Below are 20383 nucleotides of genomic sequence, written 5' to 3'. Positions count from 1 at the left end.
ATTGCCATTTGATCATGACCACTCTCAGCCTCGCCACTGGCGGGCTGGGTCTTCCCCAATCCCTGGGAGGAGAACAGTGAGACCATGTGTCCTTTGGGGGCCCTCATGGTGGGTAGGTCTTCCCCTGCCACTAATAGTCTTTTCTGGGAGACGTGCTGCTCTCAGGGATTTTAAGGTGTGTGTGTTGGGGGGGCACGTTAGGCTTGTTTGGGCTCCCGATCTTCCTAGAACAGGTGCAGATTAAACCCTGGGGCACCAGTCTTGGTTTTCACTTGGCAGTCAGAGCCTCCCAGAGCCCGTGGGAACTCTGTGGCCCAGGATTAAAGCGGAGCTTGGCCAGCGAGTGGAGGGGAGGTGGGGAGTTTTGGTGGTGTCAGGATTCAAGCCGGTTTTCCGGGGACACTGCCAGTGTCCCGGACTTCGGGAAGCAAGTCCCATCTGGGGTGGGAAGCAAGCGAGCTTGAGCCAGGTGGCTGGTTTCCTCCAGGTGCCCGAACTTGCCTCTGAAGTTGCAGCTGCTGGGAGGGGCGGGTGCTCCTGGGCGGCCTCCCTGGGGCAGCGCGGAGGGAGGCCCTGGGGGCGGGGCCGAGGAGGGGGCGGAGCTTCCTCTCTCCTTTCACCAGCGGGTCAGGGGAGAGATTTCCAGGGCAGCTTCCGTGCAGCCTCTCCCCTCGGAGCTCAGACAGCAGCAGCATGACGATGATCCTCGGTTACTGGGACATCCGCGGGGTGAGCGAGGGGTCCCCTGGGGCGGGTGGGGAGGAAGCTGGCAGGTGGGAAATGCGCAGCTGGGGAAATGCTGCGCAGCTGGGAGCCTGTTCTACCAGGAGGTTCTGTGGGTCCTGCTGCAGGGGAGCCCCTTCCCTCAGCCTGAGCTGCTTAGGGGTAGCTGTGGGTGGGTGGGGAGGGCGGCTGGGGTGTCGGGGAGGTGACCTGGAACCGAGAAAGGTTTGCAGTGGGAGCTCACCTCTGACCTCTGTCACGACAATCTGTCCCAGCTGGCCCACGCCATCCGCCTGCTCCTGGAGTACACAGACTCCAGCTACGAGGAGAAGAAGTACACGATGGGGGACGGTAATGGCATCCTGTTCTGTTCAGGTCGTGCTGATTCGGGCCAAGCATGCCATGTCCTGACCCCTGTGGCCCGCCTCTGTCAGGCTCCACCAGCTGCCACAGGGATCTGCCCTTTCCCAAGCCCTTTGGGGGTGCAGCTGGCCACCAAGGCAGGATGTGAGAGTCCATGGCTGGGTGCTTGTACCAGCCATGGGCATGGGTTCCCCTAAGAGGTTGCCCAGGCGCTTAGTAAGCCTTCCTCGTGTAGGTTCCAAATCCTCCTAAGTGCATTTTCCCCCAGAGCTGCCATGGGAGTCTTAGTGGTTCAGATGCCAGATCCACCTGTTCCAGGAGGTTTGCCTCTGACCCGGTGGCGGGTCCCCATGAAGGAGGGCTGGTGTGTGGGGAGGGTTGTTTCACTGCATCTCCTTTCCCACAGCTCCCGACTATGACAGAAGCCAGTGGCTGAGTGACAAATTCAAGCTGGGCCTGGACTTCCCCAATGTAGGTGCGGGGGCTGGGTTGCCGTGGGGGAGAGTGGACGGTGTCTCTCTCCAGCTCCTTTGCCAGCTTAGCGGTCTCAGGGTCTGGTGCCTTGTGCTCACGGTCTCAGCTGCTGGTGCTCTTCGCCGTCTTTCCATGATGCTCTGGTCCCAGCTCCTCCCTTCGTGTTTCGGTAGATAGTGGAGTGGCTCCCATGGGCCAGGCTGTGTGAGTGCCAGGTGTCACCTGTGCCCTTGCTGAAGGGAGGGTGCAGGGGGGCCTGGAGGCCCGAGCGACCTGTGCCTGTTGTTCTTCCAGCTGCCCTACTTAATTGACGGGGCTCACAAGCTGACCCAGAGCAACGCCATCCTGCGCTACATTGCTCGCAAGCACAACATGTGTGAGTGAGGCTGGGGGAGGTGGCAGGGTCCAGGTGGCATTGCCCTGGCCTTGGCCAGCGTCGGCTACTGAGGGTGTGTCTCTGGGGTGTGGCTGCAGGTGGGGAGACAGAGGAAGAGAAGATTCGAGTGGACATTTTGGAGAACCAAGCTATGGATGTCCGTTTGCAGATGGCCAGGATCTGCTACAGCCCTGACTTTGTGAGTCCCCTCCCACTGGGCTGGGCTGGACAGGGTCCCATGTGCACTGGTTCTTTTGTCATTGGAACTCTTGGGAGCTACTTACCCACCCAGCCAGTCCATATGGTCCCCAGAGTGACCCCGAGAACCCACAGTGTGTGAAGCAGAAACTCTCGGTTCCCACCAGTCTTATCATCCCCCTGTCCCCATTTCCTGGAGAGGGTGTTTACCGCGTCAGCCCAGTGCCTCCTCCTGGGCATCTCGGGCATCAGCGCATTTGCCCATTAGGCAGCACAGGGTCCAGCTTGGTTCCTCTCCCTCCTTCCTTTCAGCCTCTCAGATTCTCCGCAACTGAGCAGAAACTGCTCAGGCATCCACACCATTTCTGCCCCTCTTTGCAGTGCTTTGTAGAGGCCCATTCCTTCCCGAATCATTTGAGTGTTGATCTGCCTGAGGGCTGAGGCCTGAGCTCCGCCAGGTCTCACAGCACTGCTGGCCTGACCCATGGCAGGTGTTTGGAGCTGAGTGGTGACAGATTCAGGGACAGGGTGGCTTTGCCCTTTGCCTTCTGTTCCCCTCTCACAGGTGGAGGAGGGACCCAGTAGGACTCTAATGACCACAGTGGGTTAAAGCATAGCCTGGGCACCGAAACAGGTGCCGTTGGGGGACGTGGCTGCTCCCTGGCAGCTGGGATCCGGCCCAGCCCTGGGAGGCCTGCTGTGTGCCAGGGAGTCTGTGTGTGAGGGTGGTGACAGCTGTTTTGTGCCTCAGGAGAAACTGAAGCCTGGGTACTTGAAGGAGATCCCTGAAATCCTGAAGTGCTTCTCCGAGTTTCTGGGGAAGAGGCCTTGGTTTGCAGGGGACAAGGTAAGGGGACGGCTTTGGGGACCCGGGGTTGTCATTTTTTGCAGGTTTGGTGTTTGGTGCCCACGCAAGCTTTGCCTTTCTGCAGCTCACCCATGTGGATTTCCTGGCTTACGACGTCCTTGACCTGTACCGCATATTCGATCCCAAGTGCCTGGATGGATTCCCAAACCTGAAAGACTTCCTCAGCCGCTTTGAGGTGAGTCTCCTGATGCCCCCACTACTTATCTCTTTTGTCTTTCCTCTTCTCCCTGATGCTCGCCTCGTTGTGGAGGGAAAATGAAGACTAGCTCGCGTTCATTGCAGACTGCCACATCAGAATCTATGCTCTGGATTTTTCCATATATCAAATTTGATGTGAACGGCATTCCTCCAGGGTCGCAGAATGATCTCCCCCATATTAGAGATAAGGGGTTCAGCTGAAAGGATCAGTAATTGCTGAACGTCAAGAGCCAGGACAGGCTCGCTGGGCTCCCAGGCAGAGAGAACATCTGGCATCTAAGCACAGCTGTCAGTGGCTCTCCCTCTCCTGTGCTGACATGAACCGCTCAGGTCCTTGTCTTGTCTGGACTACAGCTCTGGACAGTGTGGATGAAGCAGAGCCTTCAAGAGTTGGTATGGCGTTGGCATTAGTAGACCTGAGACACAGAAGGATTGGTATTAAATATCGAAGCCACGAACAATATTGTTCCTGATTCCCACACAGCTTTGTAACCATCAGATCCCCCCCTGGGCTTGTACTGAGATTCCCAGGACGCAGCAGTGCTGTGTTTTGAGCACATGCCCATGTAGAAGGAGTTTGTCCTGTCGCGGGCCTTGTGTCTCTTCTTGTGGGCCCTTTCCTCGCCTGCCCGTCTCCCTTTCCTTCCGCCTTCCACTAAACCAAGATTCATCTCAGAGGTGGGACCGTTGTCACATTCACTGATCTGACCCTGTCCTCTGTAGGAGGGGCTGTGTCAGGCCCAGGGGGGATGCAGCCGTCACACAGCTCTGGTGCCCTCCCTCTGGGGCTCAGGGCAGCTGGAGAAACACAGGACCCCCGAGGTGTGTGGCGCGTGCAGCCACCTTGGTGCTGGGGGAGCCCAGGCTGCCCTCACCTCCCAGCTCATCACCCGTCACCCTCAGTCCGCCAGTGGCCGAGCAGCAAAGTTTGCTTTTTGACAGATTTGGGCGCTTGAGGCATTGGTGCAGTAGGTTTTGCAGCCTGCAGTGTGTTTGCCATGCCCATCCTGAATCTGTTTTCTGGCTCCTTCTGGCTCTGCTCCAGGCTTGTGGCCTGAGCATTTTGTAAGAGCCGAGATGATTGCTTGGCAGGCAAGGGAGCTGCCTTGTGGCCTGTTGGGGCCTGGGCTGTGGGTAGAGGCAGCCCCAGGATCATTGCACCCCTGGAGCTTCCCGGGCACTCTTCATCTTGGGAAGACAGTGCACAGATACCCCTGCGTGTCTTACTGCCTGGGTGGCTGCAGTGGCAGATGAAGTAGGTTGGGGTCCATTGAGACGGGGCTCAGGTGCCAGGCTAGGCAGTTGGATTCTGTCCTTGAAGTGGAATAATTAGAGTCGGCCTGGCCTGGCCTGACCTGGCCACTCCTTATCCGCCTCTCACCTTTCATCCAGGTTTTGCTGAGTCATTGGATGCGACCTGTTCTGTGCTGCAAGCTGCTCTGGCACTTTGTGTGGGTCTTTGTTGGTCTAGGCATCCCTCTGGTCTAGAAGCTTCCCTCTGACAATGGAGCAAGTTTGTGAGCAGTGAGGCAGACGACAGGTCCTCTTGTGGGTAGTGCCCGGCCAAGAGCACAGGATTGGAGAGCGAGCTGGGCTGCACTCCGGGTGGATAGCTGATTGGATGCCTGAACACGAGGAAGGTGCTTATTCTTTGGGTACCTGGAGTTCCCTCCTGATGCAGGAGCCGAACTCAGGTTAGTTGTGTGGACCTTCTCAACCCCCAGGCGTATCTTGGGTAGATTGCGGTTGTTCTGTAGACAGCCACGACACGGTGACTGTTGCAGTGAAGCAAGTCGCATGACTTTTTTTGTTTCTCAGGGCACAGCAAAGTTGTGTTTACACTGAACCGCCATCGATAGAATGTGCAATGGCATTATGTCTAAACAAAGTGTGCGCTCCCTTAATTTGAGGATAGTTTATTGCTGAAAAATGCTGACCATCATCTGAGCCTTCACTGAGTGTAATCTTTTGCCGTAGCAACATCAAAGATCGCTGAATTCAAATCACCAGAGCAAACATAATCACAACGAAAAAGGGGGAGTTTTTGGGAAAATCATCCCATGTGACACAGGCAGGAAGTGAGCAAATGCTGTTGAAAAATTGGGATTGATTAACTTGCTTAAGGCAGGGTTGATATCAAGCTTAGTTGTTTTTTTTTTTTTTTTTGTCTTTTTAAGGCCACAACCCAGCCTATGGAGGTTCCCAGGCTAGGGGGTTGAATCGGAGCTGCAGCCTTCCACCTACACCACAGCCACAGCAATGTGGGTACAAGTGGCACCACAGCTCACAGCAGTGCTGGATGCTTAACACACTGAGCCAGGCCAGGGTTCGAACCTGCATCCTCATGGATACTTGCCAGGTTCATTACCACAGAGCCACAACGGGAACTCCAAAAGCTTCCATTTGGAAAAGACACACCATCTGTGAAGCACAGTAATTGGACGTGGGCTTGAATGAGCTATGCCTGCCGTCATCACCTCTGGAGGATATACAGCACCCAGCACAGTGGAACGTGTCCCTGGGTGGGAAGCGTGACCACATGAGTTACAGGGCATTGAAGAGGTAACGGACCAGACTAGGAACCCCAGGAAGACTGTCTTTTGTGGACCCCTTGACCCCACGAGGAAGGGCACACCCAGGTTCTCTAACTCGGTGTCTGTCTGGAGTGGAGCCTCTTGAGTCCCGAGGGGCCGCTGACCCTGACGTCTGAGCTTCTCTTCCCACCCTCAGGGCCTGGAGAAGATCTCAGCCTACATGAGGTCCAGCCGCTTCCTGCCACACCCCGTGTATACAAAGATGGCCACGTGGGGCAACAAGTAGTGCCCTGGAAGCAGGAGATGGAGTGAGGACCAGGCCCTGGAGGACAGCTGGCCCTCCTTGCAGCCCACGACCAGACGTCTTGCTTGTCCTCCTTGTTCCCATCAGGCCTCACGTGGCCCCTGAGCCTTTCCCAGGCCGCATTCACCTGGCTCTTGAGCGCTCTGCAGCCTCCCGCCCTTCTGCCGTGAAGTCAGCAGCTGAAGGTATCCTTTCTGCTCTGAGGCCAACCAGACCCGCCTTCCTTTCTGTGCTTGCTCCTGCTGTGAGCAGCCTGACCTGGAGAGCTCAGGCCTGACATGTGGAGCCTGGCCCTTGCCTGTGGGGCTCAGTCCTGAGCTGCCCAGCCCTGCCCTGAAGACCAGCCCTGACCCGGCGTGCAGGCCCTGCTCCCCCAGCGTGGTCCCCACCCAGCCCTGCCTGATCAGCAGTAAAGCCTCACTCACACCTGCTGTGTGGTATCTTTTTTCCCTTCGGGCCCCCCTGAGCTCTCCAAGCGGCCCTGCTGCTTCCTGGGGCCTGAGTGGGGACACTGTTCGAGGCGGGTGCCTGGCGAAGCTGTCTGGGCTTGAGGGGTGTTGAGATTTCTTGTTCCTGTTGGGGACGCCTCGAGCAGGAATCCTCCGGGCACGCTCTGCAGAAGGGCGGCCTCTTCCGGAGCCACCGTTCCTCCTTCCTTCGTCCTGGGTTGTGAAGAGCTCATGGTTCTGTAGCGCCGTGTGTCTTTGTGGGTGAGGCCAGAAGTGCTGGGAATCCCCTGTGGCAGGGACAGGAGTCTTTGTCCTTCCAGCCGTCTGGCTTTAGCACCTCTGTAATGTCTGGGATCCTGTCTGCACTCTTTCCTCAGACGCCCCCAAAGCGCCCTGTCCCGGCTGTTGCACAGCTGCCACTCGGGACCTTCTTGTCCGCCCGCATTTTCTGAGCTCCTCGCGAGTAAGTGGCTTTAGTCCTTGCATATGTGAAAATGTCGTGCTCGTGGACACTGAAGTAGGATTTTGGCTGCGCATACATTCTAGGATGAAGCTGCCAGACCTCCGAGGGAGTCAGAGCTTCCAGAATCCAGCCGTGTTCACGAGAAGGGTGAGGCCCGTCTTCCGTGACTCTCTGGTAGACGGCCTCTTTTTTTTCTTCTTTAACTGACGATGCTTATATATATATATTTTTTTTTTGGTTCGTTTTGCCATTGCGGGGTATCCAAGTCTTAAGTCAATGTACGGATCTGGGGACTGTTGGTTCCTACTTCACACCCTTCCGTGAACATCCTAGGTATATGTTTCCTGTCTCTGATTGACCAGTCACCATGCCTCCTCTGCACTGCATCCTCTGGAAGCAATTTCCAAGCACGTGGGCCAGTGGTCTGCTTCAGAGGAAGTTTCTAGGAGCTCAGGTGTTCCCAAAGTGTGTGACTCTATAGAGTTGCTGGCTTGGGGGTCCAGCATGTAGACAAGGCTCAGCCGGGAAAATCTATTGCAAATTACCAAGGCCACATCTCCAAAGATGCATAGCCACGCCTATCACCCAATGATCAAAAGGCCCAAGTCTGGAGCAGCCTTTCCCAAAAGTCAAGAAGCATAGGGAAGCGTGCCTGACATCACCGGATTTGGAGAAGTTGTGAGCAACGTTAATCCAAGGATATCCCCACATAGGCTCAAATGTAAAAGACCAACAACAGGTCTTGACTACGAGGAGTACCTTAAACCATCATTCACCGCTGGTGGGACACCTCCTTTGGGAAACCAGTAGTAAGTAAGGCCTTCTGCCCCTGGAACCCCCGCCTTGTCAGATACCAATAGGGCTGTGTGCTCATGCTCATGCACTCCAAAAGACAGGGACAGTCATATTCAAAGAAGCTTTATTCTAAGAAGCCACAAACCAGCAACGTTTCAAATGTGATTCAGTGTGAGTGACAATGGACCCATGAACGGTGATATGTTTTTACAAACCCCTTAGTCACATGACGGAAGGCTACACAATACACACCCTACAATGACAATGGAAGGGCTATTGCAACACACAGCAACAGCCACAGTGATTCCCACAGACACAAGATGCACAGAAGGGTGTAGTCACAAAAGAGTACTGACTACCTCATTCCCTTTACATGACCAAGAGGCAAGATGAATCCAAGGCGACAGAGGTCAGAGGTCAGCTGACCAGTGATGGAGCAGTGCTGGAAAGTTCTCCATCTTGCTTTTTTTTTTAAGGGCTGCACCTGTGGCATATGGAGATTCCCAGGTTAGGGGTCAATTTGGAGCTGCAGCTGCCGGCCTACACCACAGCCACAGCTACGCCAGATCTGAGCCATGTCTGCAACCTACAGCACAGCTCATGGCAACAGGGGATCCTTAACCCACTGAGCGAGGCCAGGGATCGAACCCACATCCTCATGGATACTAGTCGGGTTCATTTCTGCTCTGCCACAATGGGAACTCCTGAACAGTTCCCTATCTTGGTCTGGGTGGTGATTGCATGAAAGTACACATACCTGACCCCCTAGAGTCCTACAGCTAAGATGGTGCCCGTTCCTGCATGTGATATACACAGGCATTGTCTTGTTCGGTTGCTTGTGTATTTCATCTGTTCTCCCATAGGGCATAAATACCAGGAGGGCAGCAATTTTTGTTTCTCTTGTTCCTGGTGTCTCTCTTGTGCCTGGTGTTGGCAGCAGAACAGCATACACCTAGAACAGCCCCTGGGATATTGTGGGTGCTCAAGGTATAGCTCTTAAGCCAATTATACTTACTCTTGGGGGGGGGTCACTTCAAATATTCGTTTGATCTTCATTCATGCCTACTTGTGCGCAGATGTAATGGGTGTGTGCATGCACTCTCAGGTTCTGCTCTTTCCTCCCTTAACATTTCACTTAAAAATCTGTACATATCGGCCATCCACCTGCCCACAGACTCTAGATAGTTACCGGATGTGTTTCAGTCTTTGCTATAGATCCAGTGTGATTTGTCTCTCCTTGACTATCCCAGCTGACTTCCAGGCTTTATTACGCAGGATGGTCTTACTCAGAGTGCCTGCTCTATGGCAGGATTTCAGTCACCGTTTTTTCCAAAAAAGGAACGACTGGATGCCGGAATCCTGACACTACAGTATCTGTTCCACCTATTTTCAATGTTGGTATTCTCTTTAATGTTAGTCAGAAAAGCCATTTTCTCCATGGAACCCAGTTAATGTTTCTGTCTCAAGCTGAAGATGTATGACACTCAGCATGAAAACTCCTTCATGAGCTATGGAAACTATAAGGAGCCCGTGTATGTTTGCGAGGCCCCCCTTGCCTCCCTGTGGGCAAACTGATCAGGGAATCCACCTGACCTTGAGCTGCATCCTGAGTCTGGACCCTCAGCTTGGAGCCCTGAGGACCAGCAAGGTCAGCACGGCTGGGGAGCACCTGCCACAGGGACTGAGCTCTGCAGGTCTTGGGTGACAGACCCTCCCAGCCCCGACACTTAGCAGAGATGGGCAGACTCTGACTCTGCGATTTCACAGGGATTAGCTAAAGTCTCCCTTCTCGACCCCCATGCCTCCATTGAATACTGGGTTCATACCTTTCTTTCCTTATCAGGTGTATCAAGTGTGAGCTCATGGTAAGCTTATTTTTCTGTAGTTTACCAACCTTGCATTTTAACTTGTAAAAGCCATTTGGTTTTTTAAAGTTCCTCTCATCTGTTTTTTTCTTTTTTCTCTTTTTTTTTGTCTTTTGTCGTTTTAGGGCCGCCCCCGTGGCCTGTGGAGGTTCCCAGGCTAGGGGGTCGAATCGCGGAGCTGTAGCCACGGGCCTACACCACAGCCACAGCAACGCCAGATGTGAGCTGTGCCTGCGACCTACACCACAGCTCAAGGCAACTCTGGATCTTTAACCCACTGAGAAAGGCCAGGGATCAAACCTGCGTCCTCCTGGATACTAATCGGGTTTGTTAACCACCGAGCCACGATGGGAACGCCTCATCTGTCTTCATATACCTACCACCTTGTAAAATATTCTACACAGAAAAAAGGAACCAAAGACCAACCTATGTCCTGTTCTAACATAATCTTGAGCCTTCAAAGAGGAACGCTGGCAGCTAGGACACTGTTCTTGTGCAGAGTGTACCACAGATGACAGAGGTCACAGATGACAGGACATCATCAAAGGACACCTGAGCCACCTCTCCTGTACAAAACGAGAGACGTGTAAGAGGTCCAGGGATCTATGGACCCGGGCAGCCAAGGGTATGCAGGGTACTCTGACTGTGGTCCCCTCCAGGCTCCTGGCTTGTCACCCCCTCTGCCCCCGCCCACTCCGCAGCAGGAGGAGGGGTACCTAGCCAGCTCTCCCCCTGCTCAGTCACATTCCCTCTGTGGCCAGGACAGTCTGGGTCACTGTCCCTGTCAGGCGAGGGACATGGAGCTGTCTGTCCTGGTACCTCTGGGGCTGCACCTGAGCACCCTGTTCCCTTGCTGGGCCTGGTGAGGGATTTGGGTTCACAACTGAGGCCATAAACCTACCTGAGTAATTGACATGTGAGCATTGTCACTCTCAGGTCCCCTGCAGTCTCTGAAAGGAGACCCCTGAGACCACATTTCCTATTCCTGCCTCTTCACCTGGGCGTTGCTTCCCATCCCACGGATGGTCTGTTCAGGAGGACCGCAGCTGTCACGGATTCCCAAATGCAGGGAGAGGGTTGGGCCCACCTGGAGTCCTGCTCGTCCTGAAACAGGGGCCGATTTAAGGTCTCCATTCCTTGTCCTGAAGTTGGCAGTCAGAGCCTGAAGGGAACTCTGCAGCCCAGGCGCGGAGCTAAGTGACGCCCTCAGGGAAGGGAAAGGAGGAGAAAGAGTCCTGCCTTTGTTCAGCTTCTGGCTTGTTTGCTCTGCGTCGGAGAGGGGCGGGGGGGGGGGGGGGGCTGGGGGCGGGGCCGAGAGGAGGGGCGGGGACTTGGCTCCCTGTCTCCCTCGCCGATTGGAGGATAAATTTCCAGTCCAGCCTCGCTGAAGCCTCTTCGCTTGGGGCGGCTTAAGGAGCGCCAGGCCCAAGATCTTGCGTTTTTGCGGCATCCACCGGGGAGCTGGGGGTCCAGCTGGGGGTCCACCAGGGCGGGGAGGGTGGAGGCGGGCGGGGTGGGGGAGAGGAGGAAATGCTGCGCCGCTGGGGATGGGTTTCCCCAGCAGCTTCTCTTCGGAGCTTGCTGAAGCCAAATCTAAAAGCCCCAGCCCTCCGTCCTTCCTTGTCACGTGGGCTTGCGCGGGGAAGGGTGTCTGTGTGGGAGAGGTGACCTGGAGCAGTGAAACTCCTGCATCAGGACCCTCGCCTCTGACCTCTGTCATGGCCCTGTCTCCCAGCTGGCTCACGCCATCCAATGCTCCTGGACTACACAGACTCCAACGGTACCCCATGCGGGACTGTAATGGCATCCTGTTCTGACTTCTGCCCAACTCATGCTGATTAGTTGACCAGGAACCCCTGTCCCGCCGTCTTGCTCACCTGTGCCACCCTCTACCAGCTGGAGCAGGACCTGGCCTCTTGGCCCAAATTTGAAGGTGCAGATGGCCTGTGAGGCAGGACGTGAGAGCCGATTGTTGGGCTCCTTTATCAGCCATTGGCATGGGTTCCGTTTGTAAGCCTTCCTCGTGTAGGTTCCAGAGCTTTCTAAGTGTCCTTTCCCCCAGAGCTGCCATGGGAGTCTTAGTGGTTCAGATTCTTGCCTCTGACCCGGTGGCAGGTCCCCATGAAGGAGGGCTGGTGTGTGGGGAGGGTTGTTTCACTGCATCTCCTTTCCCACAGCTCCCGACTATGACAGAAGCCAGTGGCTGAGTGACAAATTCAAGCTGGGCCTGGACTTCCCCAATGTAGGTGCGGGGGCTGGGTTGCCGTGGGGGAGAGTGGACGGTGTCTCTCTCCAGCTCCTTTGCCAGCTTAGCGGTCTCAGGGTCTGGTGCCTTGTGCTCACGGTCTCAGCTGCTGGTGCTCTTCGCCGTCTTTCCATGATGCTCTGGTCCCAGCTCCTCCCTTCGTGTTTCGGTAGATAGTGGAGTGGCTCCCATGGGCCAGGCTGTGTGAGTGCCAGGTGTCACCTGTGCCCTTGCTGAAGGGAGGGTGCAGGGGGGCCTGGAGGCCCGAGCGACCTGTGCCTGTTGTTCTTCCAGCTGCCCTACTTAATTGACGGGGCTCACAAGCTGACCCAGAGCAACGCCATCCTGCGCTACATTGCTCGCAAGCACAACATGTGTGAGTGAGGCTGGGGGAGGTGGCAGGGTCCAGGTGGCATTGCCCTGGCCTTGGCCAGCGTCGGCTACTGAGGATGTGCCTCTGGGGTGTGGCCGCAGGTGGGGAGACAGAGGAAGAGAAGATTCGAGTGGACATTTTGGAGAACCAAGCTATGGATGTCCGTTTGCAGATGGCCAGGATCTGCTACAGCCCTGACTTTGTGAGTCCCCTCCCACTGGGCTGGGCTGGACAGGGTCCCATGTGCACTGGTTCTTTTGTCATTGGAACTCCTTGGAGCTATAGATCCATCAAGCCAGTCCTTACAGAGTCCCCAGAGTGACTCTTAGAACCCCCAGTGCATGAAATGGAGTCTCTAAGATCCCACCGATCCTAGCATAGAGTCCAGACTCCCCAGGTGGAAATTCAGTTCCTGGACAGGGTGTTTACCGCGTCAGCCCAGCGCCTCCTCCTGGGCATCTCGGGCATCAGTCCACGTGTACAGTAGGCAGCACAGGGTCTGACTTGGTTCCTCTCCCTCCTTCTTTTCAGCTTCAGATTCTCCGCAACTGTGCCGACTCTGCTCAGGCATCCCCACCGTTTCTTTTTTTTTTTTCCTTTTTAGGGCCGTACCTGTGGTATATGGAAGTTCCCAGACTTGGGGTTGAATTGGAACTGCAGCTGCTGGCCTACACCACAGCCACAGCTACACGGGATATGAGCCGTGTCTGCCACCTACGCCCCGGCTTGTGGCAACCCCCGAACCTTAACCCACTGATTGAAGCCAGGAATGGAATCTGCATCTTCATGCGTACTCGCTGGCTTCTTAACCCACCCAACCACACTGGGAACTCCTTGCACACCATTTCTATTACCCACTTTGTAGGACTTCAGAGAAGTCCTTTCTTTCCTGAGTCATTTGAGTGTTGATCTGCCTGAGGGCTGAGGCCTGAGCTCCGCCAGGTCTCACAGCACTGCTGGTCTGACCCATGGCAGATGTTTGGAGCTGAGTGGTGACAGGTTCAGGGACAGGGTGGCTTTGCCCTTTGCCTTCCGTTCCCCTCTCACAGGTGGAGGAGGGACCCAGTAGGACTCTAATGACCACAGTGGGTTAAAGCATAGCCTGGGCACCGAAACAGGTGCCGTTGGGGGACGTGGCTGCTCCCTGGCCGCTGGGATCCGGCCCAGCCCTGGGAGGCCTGCTGTGTGCTAGGGAGTCTGTGTGTGAGGGTGGTGACAGCTGTTTTGTGCCTCAGGAGAAACTGAAGCCTGGGTACTTGAAGGAGATCCCTGAAATCCTGAAGTGCTTCTCCGAGTTTCTGGGGAAGAGGCCTTGGTTTGCAGGGGACAAGGTAAGGGGATGGCTTTGGGGACCCGGGGTTGCCATTTTTCGCAGGTTTGGCGTTTGGTGCCCATGCAAGCTTTGCCTTTCTGCAGCTCACCCATGTGGATTTCCTGGCTTACGATGTCCTTGACCGGAACCGCATATTCGATCCCAAGTGCCTGGATGGATTCCCAAACCTGAAAGACTTCCTCAGCCGCTTTGAGGTGAGTCACCTCTTGCCCCTACTGTTTACACCTTTTCTCTTCCCTCCTCTCCCTGGTGCTTGCTTAGCTGAAACAAAAGTGAGGTATACGCACCATTCATTGAGGCCTTGGTTTGTGCTAGGGTCTGCTCAGCCTCTTACATGGATTGTGTCACAGTTAATCTTTCCAACATTGTGTGGAAGAATTATCCCCCCATTTTGCAGATAAGGAATTCAGCTGAAAGGATACGTAATTTCTGAAGGTCACAGAGCCCGTACAGGCTGTGCCGGGCTCCCAGTCAGAGCAAGCGGCGTCTCTGGGCAGCAGTCAGGGGCTCTCCTGTTCCTGTGCTGAACAGAAAAGGCTCTGGGCCTTGTTTTCTCTTCTGGCGTAACAGCCCTGGACAGTGTGGGTGACGCAGACCCTTCAAGAGTTGGTAGGCAGTTGGCATTAGTAAGTGAGACGCAGTCGGATTGGTATGAAATATCAAAGTCACAGACAGTGTTTTCTCCAGGTTCCCAGAGGGCTTTGTATTTATCACCTTCCGTCGGGGTTGTGCTGAGATCCTCAGGCCTGTAGTTGATGCTGGATTTGAGAACGTAGGTAGGATCCTTCCTTGAAGGATTTTATCTTCCTGTCTCTTCTGGTCAGCCCTTTGCTTCCTTCTCTGCTCCTTCCGTTATCTTTCCAATAACCCGAGATTCTGTCTCAGAGGTGGGATCATATGTTTCTTTTAAGTCACGTTCACTGGTGTGACCCTGTCCACTGTCGGAGTCACCGTGTCGGGCACAGGGGGGTGCAGACGTAACACCCGGGGGCGCACCCTCTGGGGCTCTGAGCAGCTGGGAACTACAGGACCACGGAGCTGTGTGGTGCGTGTGGCGTGCAGCCACCTTGGTGCTGGAGGAGCCCAGCCTGCCCTCACCTCCCAGCTCATCAGCGGTCACCCTCGGTCAGCCAGAAGCCAAACACCAAAGTCGGCAGATCTGTGACAGATTGGGGAATTTGAGGCGTTGGTCCAGTAGGTCTTTCCGCCCACAATCAGTTTCTGGTTCCTATCTTTAAATGTGCCTTCTCAGCTACTTCTCATCAGCTCTGGTTCTGGTCCATGCTGATCAACCTGGGGGATTTTGCAAGAGCTGGAAGGACTGCCTGGCAGGGAAGATGGGGCCAGAGGTGGGCTGTGGCATGGCCTGCTGGGGCCCTGGGCTGTGGGTACAGGCAGCCCCAGGATCTTTGCATCCCTGGAGCTTACTGCACACTCACTCTCTATTTTGGGAAGATGGTGCACAGACACCCCTGCGTGTCTTATTGCCTGGGTGGCTGCAACGGCAGATGAAGTAGGTAGGAGTCCATTGAGACGGGGCTCGGGTGCCAGGCGGGGCAGTTGGACTCTGTCCTTGCAGTGGACTGGTTAGAGTCGGCCTGGCCTTTCATCCAGGTTTGTGTTGCGTTATTGTGTGAGATCTGTCTTCTTCCTGAGCCCCTTTGTTCTGCTCGAGTTCCCTCCAAAGGCCAACCTGGGGAACCCAGAAGCCTTTTCTGAAAAAGAGTGTGCATTTTGCAGAAGGAGAAGAACAAGTCCTCTTGGGGTGAGGTGTTGCCTGGGGAAAAAACCTCCCAACTTCAGAGCGGCGAGATTTCGTTGTACTGGGGGCCCTTACTGAGGACTGCAGCGCAGGAGTCGGTGTCTGGGGTGAGTCCGAGGAAGTGCTCTGAGGAAGTAGAGCAGGAGCCTGGAGGTGTATGACTCCTTGGCTGGGGAGTACCTGCAGTCACCATGCCTTTAGGGCAACGCTTCCTGCTAATCATTGAAAAACAGGTATCTCGGAGTTCTCTTGTGGTGCAGCCGATTGGAGTCTGGGGTTGTTACTGCAGCAGCTTGGGTCGCTGCTGGGGCATGGCCTTGGTCCCTGGCCTGGGAACATCCATGTGTTGTGGGTGTGGTCAAAAAAAAAAAGAGAAAACGACCTCAAGTTAATGATTTTCGTGCTTTTCTCTGTGTAGGAAGATGCATGAATCTGGAGCCACTGAACTTCTTTCCTGTATGTGCATCCTAGGTCTCTAGGGGCCCCGATATCCACAGGACCGATGTGTCATCGTGGTTTGGGCCATTGTGAATTCCTCTCAGGGTACCCTCTTATGGGTCATTGCAGTGGGAGGCTGCCGCCTAAGTGATATCGAATGATTGATTTTCCCATTTTCGTTCATGTGTTTCTTTCTATCAGTGGGAACATTTCCAACTGAACTAGAAATCAGAAGATTTCTAGGTTCTAGAACTTTAGGGATCAGTGCATCATGCCTTGAGATGTTTGCACAAGGCGATTCACAGAAGCCCTCTTTCTGAGCACACAAGTCAAACTCAGACCAGTTTACCTTAGGAACAACAACAACAAAAAAAAATCCAGCCCAATCTCCACTATTGTTTTTATTAGTCCCTAATTATCAGACCCCAGGTTTTACTTCCGAGCATGTGGGCTAGGGTAACGCTGTTGGTTTCCTTTATTTTAACTAATGTTTTTATATGTCCCATCATATGCTACCTGCAGGGAGGCGTTCCCTGATGAGACATATTGTCCATCTGCACAATATAACCCAGCAAAAGAGATGTAACCACCTGACAGAAAGTCTGTTCAAATACACCAGTGTTTTTTTTTTGTCTTTTTGCTATTTCTTGGGCAGCTCCCATGGCATATGGAGGTTCCCAGGCTAGGGGTCCAATTGGAGCTATAGCCTCCGGCCTACGCCAGGGCCACAGCAACTCGGGATCCGAGCCGCGTCTGCAACCTACACCACAGCCCACGGCAACACCGGATCGTTAACCCACTGAGCAAGGCGAGGGATGGAACCCGCAACCTCATGGTTCCTAGTCAGATTTGTTAACCACTGCGCCACGACGGGAACTCGTTTCTTTTTTTCTTTCTTTTTTTTTTTTCTTACCAGTGTGTTTTTAATTCCCTTTTTTTTTGGCCGAATCTGTGATATGGAAGTTCCGAGGCCAGGGATCCAATTTGAGCTGCAGCTGTGGCCTACACCACAGCTCTGGCACTAAGCCGGGTCCTTAAGCCACTGGGTAGGACTGGGGATCAAACCCACACCGCCGCTCAGACAACACTGCATCTTTAACCTTGCACCATAGCGCGAACTCCCAGTTACACCGGTTTTTAATAAACTTTCATCTAATTTCTGTTAACTCTTATACCTTTAACCATAGTCTTCAGTAGGATCCTGTGAAGCAGTCTTGGTCCCATGAGGAGTCCCAGAAACTTTTCCTTTGATTCCCTGGCTATTTAATCCATTTCTGTATAAAAGGCTTGGAGGACCCCAGTAAGGGATGAGCCCAGACCCTGGCCCTTTGTTTAATCATTAACTGAATTAATTGACCTAACTGTTGCCCCAGGGAATTGCTGCTCAGGTATCTCAGTGTAATCAGTGTAATCTTTTACCTTCTTGGCTCTTTTACTGGGTTGGTTTTTTTTTTTTTTTTTTGCGTTTTAGGGCCCCACGTGTGGCATATGGAAGTTCCCTGGATAGGGTTAAATCGGAGCTACAGGTGCCGGCCTACCCCGCAGCTACAGCAATGTTCCTTTTGCTTGGAAAGCTTTGTTTCCCATTTCAGAGTCTGTTTCTCAGGATGAAATTACTATCGATTACTGCATCTGGCTGGCTGGTGTCCTGATGGTGAGCTTAACTGTCTTCAGTGTCCCCATAGTCATTGCAGCTCTTGGACACATCTCAGTTTCTCCCTCTCATGGTTTAAAAGCACTGTGAGCCCGGTGATCGGATGGCTGACCTTCGTATGCATCCCCGGCACGGGGGGCAGGGGTTGGGGGGTTCTTTAATTTAATGAGTGGGTTTCCCTTGTTAAGACGCCAACCAGGAGTTCCCACTGCAGCTCAGCGGAAACAAACTCAACTAGAATCTGGGAGGATGTGGGTTCGATCCCTGGTCCCGCTTAGTGGGTTAAGGATCTGTTTTGCCGTGAGCTGTGATGTAGGTCACAGACATGGCTCGGATCTGGCATTGTTGTGGCTGTGGCGTCGGCCGGCAGCTGTAGCTCCAATTCGACCCCTAACCTGGGAATTTTCATATACCGAGGGTGCGGCCCGAAAAAGCAGAGAGAGAGAGAGAAAAAAAAAGCCAACTAACCCCTTACTTATTAATGCAGACTGAATCTTCCCCATGTTTCCCAACTGGGTCCTTTTTCACTGTCTCTCGACTGAGAAGTCAGGTACCTTCTTCATTCACCAATGAAGAAAACTCAGAATCTTCAACCCAGATGGGCGATGAGACCGGGAGAGGCTCTACATGTTTGTCTGGCCATGCAGACAGGTGCATGGGCACAAGGCTCCACATCCTTGTAGTTCAGGTGAACGGAAGAAGTCTCCTGTGGGTTCCTTCGTAGCTGTCAAAACTGTCCCCTGGACAGAAAACCCACACAGTGTAAGGGCAGTGAGTTTCCGTTTTATTCGGGGACCTTACTGAGGACTCTAGCCCAGGAGAAAGCCTCTGAGCGTAGCTCCGAGGAACTGCTCTGAAGAGGCAGGGGAAGAGGGCCAGGAATACATGTAGGCAATCCCACAGCTTGCTGAAAGATCACCGCCGACCACTGAAAGACAGCTGTCTCAAGTTCATGGTCTCAGTGCTTTCCTAGGTAGGGGAAGTTGCGCCAGTCTGGTGTCACTGGAATTCCTCCTTAGATCTGCATCTTGACTCTCCGGGGGCCATGTATCTACAGCATATCTCAGCCTGTTTTGTTCCATGCTGAGTTCCCCTCCCAGCACACTGTTGGTGGGTAACTGCCTTGGGTTTGAGACTTAACCCTTTGTATTACCTGATGATGAGCGAGCCTCTTTGTCCTTTTAGTGTCCAACTGTGAAGAAGGGCATGCAGCTGAAAGAGCTGAGGCTGGAGAGAGAGAGCCCGGCCGCATTCTAGCCATATTCCTTAGGAGCTGTGTGAGCACGAGGGAGGTGCTTAACGTCTCTGTGCCTAGTTGCCTCCTGATACATTTTAACAATAGTACCCAGCCCAGAGGGTCGTTGCGTGGCGATTCTAGACCTGCGTCCTCATCTCTGGTGGGTCCATGGCACCGGGCACTGGGCAGAGTCTTCGTATAAGTGGGAAGCCTTCCTTAGGGATCACATGAATTTCAGGAAGTTGGAAGAGTTACCTTTTCAGAGCAAGGCAGCCCGGCGGACTGTCTTTCCCCCCGCAACACTTGACCCCTGGGGAAGGGCAGTACCTGGGTTCTAAACTTGGGTGGATCTGCATGAGCCCCAGTGGGGGCAGCAGACCTGAGTCTGGCCTTCTTTTTGCTCCCCTCAGGGCCTGAAGAAGATCGCTGCCTACATGAGGTCCAGTCGCTTCCTCCCAGGTCCTTTGTTTCTGAAGGTGGCCATGTGGGGCAACAAGTAGTGTCCTGCAGCCCGGAGATGGACGGAGGACTGGGGCTCTGGAGAACAGGTGGCCTCCCTGCAGCCCAGGCCCCGTCCTTTGCCCTTCCAGTCATTCTAGATGCCCTATTGGCCCCCTTTTCTCCCTCCTAGCCCCCTTTCCATCCATCCTTTAAACTTCAGCTCCCCACGTTTCTTCAACCTGTTCCCCCCAAGCCCCATGTTTTCCCTCCTGCCCTAAAGCCAACCCTGCTATGCTTCCATGGTTGCTTCTGCTCGGAGGAGCCCAGCCAGACCCCTGGCCCATGGAGCTCTGCTCTGAGCTCCCAGCACTGCCCCGAAGACCCGTCCTGGCCTGGTGTGCAGGCCCTGCTTCCCAGCGTGGTTCCTGCCCAGCCCTGTCTGGTCCTCAGTAAAGCCTCAATCACACGCGCTGTGTCTTGTCTTACGCCCTCCTGGCGCTCTGGACACACGACTGCCCTTGCTGGGTGTGGGGTGGTCCATTTGCCCTTCTGTCATCCACTGCAGGGCTCCGTGGATGGGGAGGCAGGTGAGTGTGGTGGAGGCTTGGGAACGGGAGGATGATAATGTTTCTTGCTCCTTCTACCTCCACTGCAGGCACCTCTGTTGCTTAGCATGGGGTCTCTACAGAAGGGGGCCTGGTTCCCACCTTAATTCAGCAGTCACAGGACGCCTCCTGTGGGCTGGTAGCACTCTGTGTCATGGTCAAGAGCTCCTGGGTGCTGGGGGAGGGGGTTGAGCAGTCCACTGATAGGGTGGGATCCTCTGCTTTAGAGCCCCCTCCTCTGTGTTCTTAGGACCTTATCTCAGTAAAACACCTGCTGTGTCGTCCTCATTTTGATACCTGTTTTCCTTTCCAACTTGACCACACGTTCGTTCAGGAGAGAACACGTGACTTATGTGATTATATATCTCATATCTGTTACACTGCCTCGCAAACAGTGTGTGTTCAATAATGTTGGAAATTTGAAAGTATTATCTTTAGCTAAAACCCTGGCAGAGTTCTCCTGGGGCACAGTGAGTTGAGCAACCGGCGCTGTCCCTGCCGTGGCTCTGGTCCCTGCTGTGCTACAGGTCAGTCCCTGGCCTGAGAACTTCCACATGCCACCAGTGCAGCCAAAAAAATAAAAACCAAGACACAAGAGGACCAAAAGCCTGGCAAACTCTACAGGCATGATTGGGATTCAAAGCTCTGGAGACACCTATCGCAGGCCCTGGGGATCCAGGAGAAT

General features: G+C 54.2%; 2 protein-coding genes across 4 annotated transcripts; both read left to right on the top strand.

Annotated features, from left to right (window-relative positions):
• Nucleotides 1-597: 597 nt before the first annotated feature.
• Nucleotides 598-6464, top strand: LOC125129884 (glutathione S-transferase Mu 1-like). Its single transcript, XM_047785093.1, has 8 exons — nucleotides 598-729; nucleotides 999-1074; nucleotides 1493-1557; nucleotides 1855-1936; nucleotides 2035-2135; nucleotides 2886-2981; nucleotides 3067-3177; nucleotides 5931-6464. The coding sequence occupies exons 1-8, from the start codon at nucleotides 694-696 to the stop codon at nucleotides 6018-6020; spliced, it is 657 nt and encodes a 218-aa protein (XP_047641049.1). The 5' UTR covers nucleotides 598-693; the 3' UTR covers nucleotides 6021-6464.
• Nucleotides 6465-11244: 4780 nt separating this feature from the next.
• On the top strand, nucleotides 11245-19559 carry LOC125129883 (glutathione S-transferase Mu 1-like). 3 transcript variants are annotated; one of them, XM_047785090.1, is made up of 7 exons: nucleotides 11245-11390; nucleotides 11788-11852; nucleotides 12150-12231; nucleotides 12330-12430; nucleotides 13464-13559; nucleotides 13645-13755; nucleotides 19063-19559. In XM_047785090.1, exons 1-7 carry the CDS (start codon nucleotides 11363-11365, stop codon nucleotides 19150-19152), a joined length of 573 nt encoding a protein of 190 aa, XP_047641046.1. In that variant the 5' UTR covers nucleotides 11245-11362; the 3' UTR covers nucleotides 19153-19559. The 3 variants fall into 3 exon arrangements, with proteins under 3 accessions (XP_047641046.1, XP_047641047.1, XP_047641048.1); XM_047785091.1 differs by lacking the exon at nucleotides 19063-19559 and adding an exon at nucleotides 18601-18687 and having other exon boundaries at nucleotides 11256-11390; XM_047785092.1 differs by lacking the exon at nucleotides 19063-19559 and adding an exon at nucleotides 14249-14311 and having other exon boundaries at nucleotides 11261-11390.
• Nucleotides 19560-20383: the final 824 nt, after the last annotated feature.

This window comes from Phacochoerus africanus, chromosome 6, assembly GCF_016906955.1.
Source record: "Phacochoerus africanus isolate WHEZ1 chromosome 6, ROS_Pafr_v1, whole genome shotgun sequence".
NCBI lineage: Eukaryota > Metazoa > Chordata > Mammalia > Artiodactyla > Suidae > Phacochoerus > Phacochoerus africanus.
This window is presented reverse-complemented; position numbering and strand designations above follow the sequence as displayed.